The 15586-nt window shown below is 43.7% G+C and overlaps 2 protein-coding genes across 2 annotated transcripts in view; one reads left to right on the plus strand and one right to left on the minus strand.

The window, feature by feature from the left end:
* Positions 1-15586, minus strand: part of LOC308609441 (melanoma-associated antigen B16-like) — a gene marked incomplete at its 3' end in the record, with an annotated part of 609526 nt that overhangs the window by 324515 nt on the left and 269425 nt on the right. Inside the window, exon 5 of the mRNA XM_081223109.1 lies at positions 8536-8597. The remainder of the gene's footprint in view (positions 1-8535; positions 8598-15586) is intronic.
* On the plus strand, positions 1804-2355 carry LOC308609443 (ferritin heavy chain-like; the record flags this gene model as incomplete). The annotated part of the gene is made up of 1 exon (XM_081223111.1): positions 1804-2355. One exon carries the CDS (start codon positions 1804-1806, stop codon positions 2353-2355), a length of 552 nt encoding a protein of 183 aa, XP_081079237.1.

Here is a 15586-nt window from a genome sequence, read left to right on the forward strand (position 1 = left end):
GCCAGGCAACCCTGCCCCAGGGACTCCAGAGGCCGCGTTTGGGAGCTGAAGCCATTTTCCACCCCCACAGATGTCTCAAACTGGTTGTTCCAGGCCTTTCTGAGCCCACTGTTGTTGCTCCTTTCTCTCTCTCTCCTCTTTTCCAAAGGCGAGGAACTGCGCAGCAAATGAGGTGCTAAACGCCCAGCCTGCTGTGTGGTGGAGGAGACACACACAGGTCTGGGACTCCCTCCAGTCTACATCCCTCACACTCCAACACGGAAGGCTAACTGGGACAATCCCTGGACCATCACCCTAGCTCCGCTGCCAGCTCTGGACCAGTATCCTCCTCTTCGGGGAAGCTGCCCCACACAAACACATCCTCCAGTTATGTGGTTCCGGGGGTGCCCCCGTTCCTACGTGACCCACATCTCCCTCACCACAGCTGACTGGTTCAGGGGTCAGCCAGTCCCAGTCCCACCCCTTATGCCTCCTGTTGTCGGCTTAAGGCCGGGCACCTGAGGACCAGCCTGGGTTTGTTCCCCAGCACTGAGGGAAATGGAAAAACTTACTCCTTGTGCTTCATGGGTCTTTGAGGGATTTTTCCTTCCACTCTCCAGGAGGGAAAAAGGGAGCAGGACTGATATATATTATTGGTGAATTTAGCAAAAGAAATAAGAGCATGATGATTCGGCTCTATCTAGACTGTTTAACTTTGGGATCTGCATTTGCACCAAAGGAAATGCTATAAGCTTACAACGGCTTAGAACCTGTAGTCATCCAGAACTTCCTTTGGGGAACTAGTCAGGGTAGGCTAACTGCGGTCACAAATATCCCAAGTCTTGCTGGCCTAAGACAGTACATTTTTATTTTTTGTTCTGACCAAGATCCAGTGCACAGGGGTGGTGCAGGCGATGGGGTGATAGTCTCCTTATGTCATTCAAAGGCTCAGGAAGGGAACCCATACGAGAGCAGGTTTCAGATAACCGCAGACCCGCTCAGCAGAAGAGGAACAAACAAAACAGAACGACACAATCTATTACAGAAGAGATATACGAAAGTCTTCTAATGTCAGAAAATGCCAAGCTTATTGGCACTTGGGATGCTCCCTATCTCACCTACAAGCTCCACACCATGTACCCCGAATAGAAAAGACTCCCTAACTGACACACTGAGACCCTCCATTCAGAGGAGAAGACTCTTAGTGAAACGGGCGTCCCAACTGTAGATCAGATCCATGCTAGTTACCTTGGCTGATCACATGACTCCTTTACTCCCAGATACGAATGGACAAATGTTTGCCAGATATTTGAGGAAAGTCAAAGAGAAGATCATGATGAACAAACAGAACTATTTCTGGAGAAAAAAACAACTATAATACAGGAAACGGAAGAGAACAGTACCCAAAATTACAAATTCATATTCTCAGAATTTTAAGGAAGACAATGGGTTTATAAAATGAGAACACGGTGCTATAAGAGGGCGCAATTAGAGAACAAGAGAAAGTCATTGGAAACTGAAATATTTTTGCAAAGTTAAAAACTTAATAGATACCAGGTGCGCAGGTCAAAGTCACCCTGCCTCACGCAGGCTGTGAGGGAACGTGGGAGCAGCGTGCGTGCCCCGCCCACCCCACGCGACCACTTCCGGTAACAGAACCGCAAGCCCACCGCCTACCTCCCGTAATGGACCCCATTTCCGGTCTGTCCCAGAGCGGCCGCCCTCTTCGACCACACGGGAGAGCTCCGAGGCAGCGACCGCAGGCCCCGCGGCTTCGCCTTCACCTTGGCCTTCACGCCCGCCACGATGCCGGAGCCGTCCACCATGAAGCAAGCGCGGCCCTCGCAGGTGCGCCAGAACTACCACCCCGACTGCGAGGCCGCCGTCAACAGCCACGTCACCCTGGAGTTCCACGCCTCCATGTTCTGCCTGGACGTGGCCTTTTACCTCCGCCACGATGGCGACGTGGCCGTCAGGTACTTAACCTGGTTCTTCGTGTACCACTCCAGCGAGCACAGCTCGCGGGTCTGGAACCTGATATGCCTGCAGAACAACCGCAGGGGCCGCCTCGATTTTCACGACATCGGGAACCCAGTCAGTGACAACTGGAAGAGCAGCCTCAAGGCCATGAAGTGCGCCTTGTTCCTGGAGAAGTGCGTGTACCAGAACCTGCTCCACCTGTACCAGCTGGCCACCGACAAGCGCGACCACCACCTGTGCCACTTCCTGGCAACTCACTACCTCAGACAGCAGGTGGCGTTCATCAGAGAGCTGGAGAGTCATGTCACCACCCTGAGCATGATGGAGGCCCCGGATGTTGACCTGGCAGGGTCCCTCTTTGACAAGCTCACCCTGGACGACAGCGACAAGAACTGAGCCTGGACTGGACTTCCCCAGAGCCACGGGGTGACCAGAGCCCTGGTCACCGTGCCTGCCATGCAGACGGCAATACTGCCTTTGCAGAAGTTCGCTTAAGTTTTTGGTTTTTTTTTTTTTTTTTTTTTTTTGCAACAAGTGCAGGACTCTGTTTTCCTGGACTTTACGTTATCACTTAAGTTTTTTTCTTCCACTTTTTCTGTTTCTTCCAATAAAGTTATTTGGTTCCTAAAGAAATAAAGGTCTCTCCTTGGTTCCTGTGTGCAAATCGCTCACTTTGTAAAACAGGTATCCAGGAGGCTCTCCACCCACCCATGCCCCACCCACATGCAGCTCAGGATCTCCACAGAGGGAGGGAGAAGGCATTCCATGGGGCCCTGGAAAGTGCAAAATCCATCTTCCCCTTATAAACAATGTGGGTATATGGGGGGTGGTGAGGTGAGGCCCTGCTGAATGCGGGTCCCTGCGAATAGCAGGAGTATAAAAACACGGTATAAAAATCACAGTAGCGTTGCTTCTGGAGGAATGGGATGGGACAGGGATTAAAATAAAGGGTCTTTTAACTTTACCTGAAAACTCTGAGTTCACTAAAATATGTAAATGTTAGTGTTTGTTGATTCTGGGAAGCAAGATGGAGACCCCAGAAGCCAGCTTGGCAGGGTCCCTCTTTCACAAGCTCACCCTGAGCAACAGTGATAATGGTAACTGAGCCTCAGGCTGGCCTGCACACAAACATAGGGGTGACTCCCTAGTCACCATGATGGACATGCAGACTGCCCTTACAACATGTGCAAATGTAGGTGTTTTTACTGTACTCTTTCTTCCATTAAGGTAACATGGTACCCCAAACCCCAAATTACCTCAATAGAAGGACTGAAAAATATAAGGTCCAGGCTGAAGGTCAATTTGTGATATTGAATATCAAGTAGAATATAGCTCTCTGAAGGTGAAGCCAAGTTATTCTGACTCTGGCTGCTTTGAAGAATGTAGAGGATGAGGACAGTTGAAGCTGAAAGACCAGTTAAGAGATCACTGTAGCAGCCCAGAGAGACAATGGGGTCTTCAACTGCGGTGCTGGTACAGGAAATGAAGAGATGCGGACAAATTTCAGATGAACTGGATGAGTCTACAGGATCTGCTTTATGGACCAGAGGTGAGGAATGGGAAATGACGAAAATAATCTAGGCTCAAGTTTGGATTTGAACACCCTGGCTGATGGTCGTGCTATTTATTAATCTGGGGGTGTCTGCAGGGGGACTCGAGGGGCTGGGAAGGCGTGTCATGTAAAATCTGAGATGCCTATTAGATACCCAAGAGGAACTGTCATGCAGGTAGCCAGAAAAACGAATCTGGACCTCAGGGGGATGTCAGGTTTGGAAAAATACATGTGGGACATATTAGCCTATACAATATACATAGATGGGTTGAGGTCATGGAGTAGATAAGCTCACCAGAAAGGAAGTAGAGAGATTATGGCACAGGCGGCCCCAAACCCAGAGCAGCCAACACTCAGAGGATGGGATGAGACACTGGAACACCTAGAGAGCTGCTGGTCCCACTCAGACCACTGCCTCATTCCAGACCGTGGCCACCTGTGTCTGCTCAGAGTTTCTCTCAAAATCAGCCTGTTCTTACTCTCAGTGTGGTCTCTGCTTTCTCCCTTCTCGATGTGGAGAGGCGTGAGCCTATTACCTTGTCTTCTTGACTATAGGCAGAAAGACAATTATTTCCCAGTAAAAGGATTTCCCAAGGAAACGACAGACCTGCTTTCCTATGTTTGGTTTGGTTTTGTCTTTTCTGTTCCCCTTTGGAAACTCTTCCCCTCTCTCAGTCCACTCTCTATTTGAGCTGATGAAATCTGTTCCCATGTAAACCCTAAGGTTGTCTAGGTCCGAGAAAAAATACTCAAAACATATTGTTTCTTCTGTGTCGTGTATAGTTTACAAAGGTCAGAGTTAGAAATTTTCAGACTTCGTATCCTATATTCAAAGACACATGAGTAGCTTGAGTCATTTTAGAGTTACTAGATTGCTTTTAACATTTACTGAAATATGAACAAGTTTAGCTAAGGAGTCATTTTTTTCTACATTTCCCTATAACTGTGCTTCAATACTTTCTTAAAAAGGAGGATTATGGTCCTTTGAGTTTAGTTTCCAGAAAATGGTGTTGAATGGTATTTCTCCCTTTACTCTTTTTAGTCAAATTTGTTTTTTTTCACTCTTTCTCTGTCTGCTTTGAAGTCCCTGCTCTCTCTCTGATACAGTCTCACTATATATATATATATATATATATATATATATACGTATATATATATATACGTGTATATATATATATATATACGTATATATATATATATATATACATACATATATATACACTGTTCTCCTCTAGATATCAGGAAGCACTGGCTGAGCAGCTGTTTGTGAGTGTTTACAACTATAAATTGACTGAAGATCCTTCTTACTCTCCTGTTTTGGAGAAGCAGTTCACTGTCTTGGATCCTTCACCACAGGTTGACTGGATTCAAATCCCAGTTGAGCCACTTCCTAAATTGGGGGAACTTGGGCATGTTATTTCACTTCTCTGCACCTCAGTTTCCTCATATGTAAAACACGGATAATAAAAGTGTCAACCCCGTTGGAGACAATATTTGCAAATGATGCGACTGACAAGGGCTTAATATTCAAAATATACAAACAGCTCATACAAGTCAATAACAACAACAACAAAAAAAACAACCCTATCAAAAAATGGGCAGAAGACATTTCTCCAAAGAAGACATACAGATGGCCAAGAAGCACAGGAAAAGATGGTCAACATCACTAATTCTTAGAGAAATGCAAATCAAAAGTACAATGAGGTATCACCTCCCACCAGTTAGAATGGGCATCATCAGAAAATCTACAAACAACAAATGCTGGAGAGAGTTTGGAGAAAAGGGAACACTCCTACACTGTTGGTGGGAATGTAAATTGATGCAGCCCCTGTGGAGAACAGTCTGTAGGTTTCTTAAAAATCGAAAAATAGAGCTACAGCATGATCCAGCAACCCCACTCCTGGGCATGTATCTGTAGAAAACTATAATTCGTAAAGATACATGCACCCCAAGTGTTCATAGCGGCACTATTTACAACAGCCAAGACATGGAAGCAACCTAAGTGGCCATCGACAGATGAGTGGATAAAGAAGATGTGGTATATGTATACAATGGACTATGACTCAGCCATAAAAAAGAATGAAAGAATGCCATTTGCAGCAACACGGATGGACCTAGCGATTATCATACTAAGTGAAGTTAAGTCAGACAGAGAAAGACAAATGTCATATGATATCACTTATATGTGGAACCTAAAATATGATACAAATGAACTTATTTACAAAACAAAAACAGACTCACAGACATAGAAAACAAACTTATGGTTACCAAAGGTGAAGGGGGGAGGCGGTATAAATTAGGAGTTTGGGATTCGCAGATACAAGCTACTCTACACAAAACAGATAAACAACAACGACCTCCTGTACAGCACAGGGAACTATATTCCATATCTTGTAATAAGCAATAAGAAAAAAGAATATGAAAAAGAATACATATGTATAACTGAATCACTCTGCTGTACACCAGAAACATACTGTCAATCAACTAAATTTTTTAAAAACCATCAAACCCATTGGGTTGCTGAGATTAAATGAGTTAATGTTTTCTCAATACTTACAACAGTGCCTGGCACATACAGGACATATATTATTTGTAAGCCACCATTTATCATCCTTACCATCATTATCATTCACTTAGTGCTAAGTTCATTTGTGGTGTTTATGACTTGTTGATGAAAGGATTTCACCTTTATACTTTGCCACTAGGGGTCTCTCTTGCCTTTCGACCAACTGTGTCACTCTGCATATCAAGAAGGAGAAATCCTTCCCAGCTGCTTGGCTGCCAGTTGCTGCCAGGCTTCAGGAGGGTAGATGGCTGTTTCCAGTGCCCCAAGCTCAGGCCCAAGCCTGGAGGTGAGTTTTGCCGTGACAGCCCTCTGTGGTAATTCCCCATTTGTCTCAACCAGCCTCCCCTTTAACTCGGCCCCTAGAACAACTGTTCTGCTTATTCTTCCTCGACCCAGGTGGCCTGAGCCTCCCTCCTCTTTCCATCCTGAACTACAGTCCACTCCTCAGAGGTGGCAAAGACTGAAAGGATGAAAAGCTAATCCTGATCCCACCCATCTTCTGGAGGTTTGGACCTGAAAAGGAGAGGAATGGGTGGCTTGGAAGGGGAGAATGGCCAACAGGGCTACTGATAACATAATAACGAAAATTTAGGTCACCACGCACTGGATTGAGCACAGAGGTTCTCAAGCTTTGCCGCACCTTAGAGCCACCTGGGAGTCTGTAGAGCTCTCGATGCCCAGGCCACCTCCAGGACCAATTACATCAGTCTCAGGGGCAGGACCAAGACATCCCAGGTACTGAAAGCCAGTGCAAGCACCTTGCTACTCAAAATGTGGTCCCTGGACCCGCAGGTCACTGTCATCTGACACTTTGTTAGAAATGCAAAATCCCAAGCTCTACCTCAGACCTACTGAATCAGAACCTGCATTTTAACAGGACCCCAGGTGATGAATAATAGGCACATTGAATTTTGCGTAGCATTCTTCAGCATCCTATTTGTTAAACGTGGTGGCTGCACCTTGGAATCGCCTGGGACGCTGGAAAATAACACTGATGCCTCGATTTAACCAACTCACTCAGCCATACCCTCATGTGAGTACCGGACCAAGCACAATAAAAACATACCAAGCACAATAAAAACCCGAACAACAATGATTGAACCAACAATTATCGATCACACACACATATTTACATACGAGCTTTTGCGCAATGTGCTGTTTTGTCACAAACTGGTGTTTTTAGAGTACGGGTTGGCAAACTACAGTCTGCAAGCCAAATCTGGTCCCCAAGGGTTTTGATAAACAAAGTTTTACTGGAACACTGCCGCACCCAATCAATTACCTATTGTCTGTGGCTGCATACGCACTAGCACTACAACTGCAGAGTCAGTCATTGCAACAAAGACCCTGGGGCCGGCAAAGCCTAAAACATTTCAGGAAATCTTTGCCAAGCCACGTTTTACAGTAATTTGCCACAAGCCCCGAAGTCATCTCAAGCCATCAAATATTTTAAACTTTTCACCTGTCTTTATGCAGCTCTTTGTCTTTTCCCGTTTCCTTCCATTTTCTTGTCACTTTCAGTGAATATTCTAGAATGGCTTGGATGTTTATAAGATTTTATACACATCCCTAACCCTCACACGCCCCAGAATTGTAGTTGTCACCTTCCAGACTGACATCTTTGCGTATTTCACAAAGTCAACCTGTCAACTTTCTTTGTGTCTACAGCTTCCTGGGCTCCACGTGTGGCTTTGTTAATTAAGGGCCAGCAGTCATCTCTCTTCTGGGAGCATCAGAGTGGGACTAGCCATTTTGATTCTCCATAATCACATAGTCATCACACAAGGTGTTTAAAGTGTACTCATTTTTAAGTTACTGCAATCTATTCCAATCATTTTTCTTACTGTGAGTCATTTAAGTTTCATTAATATGCAAAGCGACTGCCTTGCCTGAGGAGGAATAGACTCCTTCCCTTTAATCTGTATTTTAACGTTTATTTTTTGGTAACATTACTTTTGGTTTACAACATGTTATATCTGATATTCACTAGGCCACATGCAACAAGGAGATCTATTCTCTTTTTTTTCTGTGCGCTAATTCCCTGGGCACGATTTTCTTTCTCCCCAAAGTTTAATTTTTCTATAAAGTTGATGGAGAAGTAAAAGTTCCACCTTAAAATATTTTTTAGAACCGTAATCCAAGAAATAAACCTAAAATAAAACATTCTAGGAGGGAGCATTCATGCAGCTTTGGAAATTTTTAGCCAAATGGCCCAATTAAAAGAGCCAAGAATTTTTAGCCAAATGCTTTCAACAAATTATCCTGGATTCTTTGAAGTTTTCTGCGCTATGCTTGGCACTAGGAATATAATATGACTCGGGCACAGTTCCTGCTCACAAGCGTGGTGGAAAAGATGGACACACAGAGAGATAGCACCAATCTATCTGAGGAAGAGCTAAAAGAGGAGGCTTACAAGGTGCCCTGTGAGTGCAGGAGAGGAAAGGGGTCTAAATCTTACCTGGGTCCTAGGCAACATCCGCTGTGGAGGTGACACTGAGTCTTCAAAGAGGCACTGGAGTTCTACAAGTGGAGAATAGTGGAAAGGGTATTTTAGCTATGTTCATTTACTGTAGAGGAGCCAATAGAGTGGGAAAGGTTACAAATTCAGGAGTGGACTGGGATACACTTAGTGAAAGAAGACCCAGAGGAGACAGGGGGGAGGCGGTGGATTTACGCGACACAGGAGGAGGGAGAGATTTTTCCCCTTTAAGGAACTCTACCAAAACTCCTCTCTCAAAAGGAATCACTGGCTTACTAATTCACGTTACCATTAGTCTCTTTTCAGCACTTGCTCTGCTTGATCATTCCGTAGTTCTTAACAGTGCCCTTCTTTTCTTACCTTCCTTGTCCTTTCGTGGTTTACCTAAGGTTTATCTAGAGAGAACTATGTAAAGCTAACCATCCTCCTGCATTCTGCTGTTGGCCTCTTCAACCCTTGTTCAATATATATTTCCCCTCCAATTCAGCCACATCCATGGGCCAGTCATATTCTCTCTCTCTCTCTGCCCCCACTCCCAGGCGCTTCCCTTGACTATGGCATTTGCACAGCCATCTGTGAAACATCTCCTTCTGGATGTCGCCAGAAAACTTAGATTCCACAAGTCCCCAGATGAAGTCACTGCCCCTTCACTAAACTCCCCCTAGATTTGACACACCTTCTGGGAGTCTCACAAGTAAAACATTTCAGAGTTGACCCTAGACGTCTGGTCTTACTCAGTCTGAACATCTCTTTCCTCTCCATTAGCTCTTCTCTTACCTGACACCCCACCCTCTTTTTCAGGCTGTAATCTTCTACGATCTAACAATTGCCATAATCTCTGTATTTGTCAGGGTTCTTGGTGGCAAATCACAAAATGGGATGCTGGCTAATCAAAACAGAAAAGGCATTTTTAGAAGGATGTCTGGAATATTACTCTGCCATTAAAAAGAATGAAATAATGCCATTTGCAGCATCATGGATGCAACTAGAGAATGTCATACTAAGTGAAGTAAGTCAGGAAGAGAAAGACAAATACCATATGATATCACTTATATGTGGAATCTAAAGTAGGACACAAATGAACCTATCTATGAAACAGAAAGAGAATCACGGATGTAGGAAACAGACTGGTGGTTGCCAAGGGAGAGGGGGTGGGGAAGGGATAGAGTGGGAGGCTGGGGTTAGCAGATGTAAGCTTTTATATATAGGATGGATAAACAACAAGGTCCTACTGCATAGCACAGAGACCTATATTCAATATCCTATAATAAGCCATAATGGAAAAGAATGTAAAAAAAATAATATATATATATATATATGTATAGCTGATTCACTTGGCTGTACAGCAGAAATTAACACAGCACTGTAAATCAACTACACTTCAATTAAAATATATATATATATATAAAATAAAAAGGAAACATGGGGCTTGCTAACCAGAGGGGAGGTCAATACTTGTCCCTTTCTTGTTTGGTCTCTGCCTGTGGCAGTTCAGTACACTACGTGCTCTGTGCTGCCATGGTTATTATAAGAGGAGACCAAAGGCTGGCCTCTGGAAGAGGAGAAGGTGGACCTGCAGCGGAAGGAGAAAAGTGGGCCCCGAGGCCAGGAGATGAAGACCGGAGAGAACCAGAAGCAGTGGGGTTTGGACAGAAGGTGGGTGAGCAGTCATCACTGCAGCCTCGGGGAAAAGGAAGGGACAGAGACCGACCTTTTCTGACTCCTACAACTGACTTGTTCTTAGTAATAACAATGACGGCGGTGATGGGAGGATTTGAGGGCATTCATTTTATATATCCAGGGCCTGTGCTTTTAGCTTCTCTCCGTTGCTCTTCACCAGAGACTGCATTTTCTTTCTTTTGGTTTGGCTGTCTGGGCTTGTAGTTCCGCCCAGAGGGACTGCTTCTGATCACCTGTCACCTATTCCAGGGGGACCCAGGATAAACTCCATGGTAACGGCTGAATGCGACGATAGGGAGGATCACGGCTATCTTCTTTGTCAAGTCACGGGAACCCTTGGGGGTTGACTAACCAGGCAGAGTTACTCTGGAGCAACTACGGAAAACAAAGAGTGTGTCTCCACTCTCTGGGTCCACACCCCGGGTTTTGGAACACAAGCCCATTCAAGAAGGAACTCCACAATTCTGGCATATTCAGGGCAAAATCATTTTTAAGCTGTTCCACTGACTTTGTGAACCACTGCCACCCTCCTTGGAAGCCAACCAACAGCAGTATAAGCTGAGCACTTGACAGCATAGGTTTTGGCATCACGTACACCTAAGGTAGACTGTGTCTCAGCTACTAAGTTCTGTTGCGTGGTATATTCCTCCACGCATACATGTCAATACCTCATTGAGCATCCTGTGAAGAATCCACACTCACAGGAGCATCTGAGGGCAATGCAGACTTTCTTAAGATTCCACAGTGGAGATCAAGAAGGAATTTATAACATGCTACCCAAAGTAATCAACTTTAATATCTCTGACATTTATCTTCTCCCAAATCCCTTCTTAGCCTTCTTTGATACAATGATTTTCTCTCTGTCCTTCCTCCATACAGTGCCCAGCGTCATTGGCTCCATTCTTGTCATCCTCACCCCTACTTATTTTCTCTTCCATCTTGCTACGCAGCGTCCCCCCGCCCCCAGATCTCTGGCTCGGAAATATAAAAAGCTCTCCAGTTAACAGGACCTTTTGAGAAGGCAACCGGGATTACATGGTATTGGTTGCAAGAAGCAGAGGGAATGATTTCTTATGTCTCACGCTTGTGTAAAGGACCTTTCCTTAACTGGTATTTCTTTCTGTGTTTCCACTTCATTCCTGGAGAAAGAAACACATGGGAGCAACACAGCTAGCTCCTCTCTGCTCCCTTGTCCATTCCTCTTCAGGGATGAAAGAGTAACTTTTCTAATCAGAGACAGTAGGAAATGGAACACAGTAGGTCTGTGTGGCAGCCCTGGAGGGGTGCCACTCGGATCCCCCTTCCAGAAAGAACTTGACAGTGAGTTGCAACAAGTGAAGTTAGTTGACAGCCTCCAGAGTTTGAAAGCCATGTTCTTCTTCTTGGGCAGCCCCAACCAATGACTGAACATAGCAGGAGTGCCGAGGCCTGGCATTTCAGCCCAAAGTGGTACCCCTTTAATAGACAGTGCTTGCTGTGGAGCTCCCCAATGGGTTGGCAGACGTTTTGTCAAATGTGCATTGAGATCTCAGGCTCTCCTGCCCAATTGTGCTTTCTCCTTCTTCTATCTTTCAAAACTTTATGTCTCAATAAAATTTTTGCACTCCTGTGTCTCAGAGTCTGCCTCTCAGAAGACCCAACTAACACAGTGGGGCTCTTTAGTTTTACCCCTTCTGTCCGTCTGTCTGTCTGTCTGTCTGTCTGTCTCTCTCTGTCCCCCGCCACCCCAAAGATTCAACCTCTCTCACAAACTCCCTGTGATAAGTTCCCCAGGAATGATTTCCCCCTGCAAGTGGGAGGCTGCGTTCTCAGACATGCTGTCAGGAAGGGAGGTTCTGGGGGACTCATTATGGCCATATGTTCCATTTCATTGTACAATTCAATCTTAGAGTGACAAAGCTGATATTTTTCTCTCTTATCTATTTGATTCTTGTGTCTTATGTCTCAACTGGTTTTTGGCTCAAGAGGGAAACCGAGCTGATTTCTTTATTCCCTTGACTCACTCCAGCATCAATAGAAAAAAAAAATTCTTACCTGTAATTTGCAATACTTGTCCTTAACACAACATTGTAAATCAACTGTACTTCAATTAAAAAATAATAATAATAGAAAAAATGTCAGTGGGCAATTGTGGGCCACATTTGAGGTGTTGGTTTAGTTAATCCAAGTAACTAGTAGTTTATCTACTAAACAATTATTTGAGACCTACTATGTGTTCCAAACTGTTGAGAGGGGAGGGGGGAATAAAATGCTGTGCAGCCCTCACAAAAGTACACTCTCGTTGGAAATAAGCATATAGAAAGAGTAATGGCTATTCGTTCAATCGACCAAGGGAAACTAGGTTGGGAGAAGGGGGTCAAACACCTTTCCCTAAAACTAGTTTCAGTCCAACAAGGAAAGGCAATCCAAATCTCTTCTTTACCTTGACAATGAGCTATTGATCTTTCCCACTGAAAAAGGATGGAAAACCACCTCCATATACAGAAATGTCATCTATAAGTCAGAAGTACAGTATTGAAATCAAGGGTAACATAAAAGGCCATAAACAAAACGAAAAGACAACTCACAGATAGGGAGAAAAGATTTGAAAATGAAGTAACCGACATGGGATTAATCTCCAAAATTTATAAACAGCCCATGCAGCTCAATGTCAAAAAAAACAAACAACCTAATAGAAAAATGGGCAGAAGACCTAGACATTTCTTCAAAGAAACATACAGATGGCCAAAAAGCACATGAAAAGATGCTCAACATCACTAATTATTAGAGAAATGCAAATCAAAACTACAAAGAGGTATCACCTCACACCAGTCAGAATGGCCATCATCAAAAAGTGTACAGACAATAAATGCTCGAGAGGGTATGGAGAAAAGAGGACCCTCCTACACTGTTGGTGGGAATGTAAATTGGTACAACCATTATGGAGAACAGTATGGAGGTTCCTTAAGAAACGAAATAGAGAACTACCATAGGATCCAGCAATCCCACGCTGGGCATACATCCAGAGAAAACCATAATTGGAAAAGATATATGCATCCCGATGTTGACTGTAGCATTATTTACAATAGCCAAGACATGGAAGAAAGCTAAATGTCCATCGACAGAGGAATGGATAAAGAAGATGTGGTACACGTGTACGATGGAATATTACTCAGCCATAAAATAGAATGAAATAATGCCATTTGCAGCAACATGGATGGACCTAGAGGCTGTCATACTGAGAGAAGTCAGTCAGACAGAGAAAGACAAATATCGTATGATACCGCTTATATGTGGAACCTAAAAAAAATGGTACAAATAACTTATTTACAAAAGAGAAACAGAGTCACAGATGTAGAAAACAAACCTATGGTTACCAGCAGGGAGGGATAAATTGAGAGACTGGCATTGACCTATACACACTACTATATATAGAACAGATAACTACTAAGGGTCTACTGTATAGCACAGGGAACTCTATTCAATACCATGTAATGACCTATACAGGAAAAGAATCTTTAAAAAGAAAAGGATGTATGTGCAACTGATTCACTTTGCTGTACACCTGAAACTAACACAACATTGTAAATCAAATCAAATCAAATCAAATCAAATCAAGAAACACGTGCCATGGGAAAAAAACAAAAAATCCCACACACATTTCTCTTATAGTTCTGTAGCTCCGAAGTCTAACACAGGTCTCACTGGGCTAAAATTAAGGTGGGTTCGGGACTTAATTCCTTCCGGAAGCGCCAGGGTAAAATCTGTTTCTTTGCCTTTTCCAGCTTCTAGAGGCTTCCAACATTCCTTGGCTTGTATCCGTCTTCCTCAGTCTTCAAAGTCAGCAATGCCCATCTCTATCACTATTCTTCCACAGTTACATCTTCCTCTGACTATTAACTGGGAAAAGCTCTCCTCTTTTACGAACCCATGTGCATAGATTTTGCCCACCCACGTAATCCATGACAATCTCCCCATTTCAAAGCTCTTAATTTCATCACACAGACAAATTCCCTTTTGTCATGTAAAGTAATATACTCACAAATTCCAGGGATTAGGGTGTAAATATCTTTGGGGGCACATTATTCTGCCTACCACATGCTACTTTTTTTTCCTGTTTTAATTGAAATATAGTTGATATACAATATTACCTAAGTTGCAGGTGTACAATGTAGTGATTCACAGGTTTTAAAGGTTATGCTCCATTTATAGTTGTTATAGACTATTGGCTATATTCCATGTGTTTTACAATATATCCCTGTAGCTTATTTTATATATAATAGGTTGTGCCTCTTTTTTTTTTTTTTTTTTTTTTTTGCGGTACACGGGCCTCTCACTGCTGTGGCCTCTCCCGTTGCGGAGCACAGGCTCCGGACGCGCAGGTCAGCGGCCATGGCTCACGGGCCCAGCCGCTCCGCGGCATGTGGGATCTTCCCAGACCGGGGCACGAACCCGTGTCCCCCGCATCAGCAGGCGGACTCTCAACCACTGCGCCACCAGGGAAGCCCTGGCTGTATTTCTTTATAGAATATGTACAGTCTGTTTCTTTTATGAAGTAACGTGCGGTGGAGATGGTAGACAGGCCCTTGAAAAGATGCTCAACATCGCTAATCATCAGGAAAATGCAAATCAAAACCACAATGAGCTCTCACCTCACGCCTGTCAGAATGGCTGTCGTCAAAAAGATGAGAAATAACAAGTGTTGAGGAATATACGGAGAAAAGAGAAAAGGGAACCCCTGTGCACCTTTGGTGGCAATGCAAATTAGTACAGCCACTATGGAAAACAGTAGGAAGCTCCTAAAAAAATAAATAATAAAACTATCACATGATCAAGCAATCCCACTTAAGGCTATATATCTGAAGGAATTGAAATCACTATCTTGAAGAAATATCTGCACTCCTGTTTTCATTGCAGCACTGTTCAGAATAGCCGAGACATGTAAACAACTTACGTTTCCATTAACGCATGAATGAATAAAGAAAAGGTGATACACACACAGTGGAATATTATTTAGCTATGAGAAAGGAGGAAATCTTGCTGTTTGTGACAACATGGTAAGACCTTGAGGGCATTATGCTAAATGAAATAAGTCATATAGAGAAAGATGGACACTGTATATCACTTATATATAGAATCTTAAAAAAAAAGCTGTTTGAAGAAACAGAGAGTAGAATGGTGGTTACAGGGCTGGGGGGAGTGGGAGAAATGGGAAGATGTTAGTAAAAGGGTGCAAACTTACAGTTTAAGATGAATAAATTCAGGGGATCTAATGTATAGCATGGTGATTATAGTTAACAATATTATATACTTGAAAGATGCTAAGAAAGTAGATCTTAAATATTCTCACTACAATGAAGAAATGTTAATT

This window comes from Mesoplodon bidens (genome assembly GCF_964165515.1).
Source record: "Mesoplodon bidens genome assembly, chromosome: X".
NCBI lineage: Eukaryota > Metazoa > Chordata > Mammalia > Artiodactyla > Ziphiidae > Mesoplodon > Mesoplodon bidens.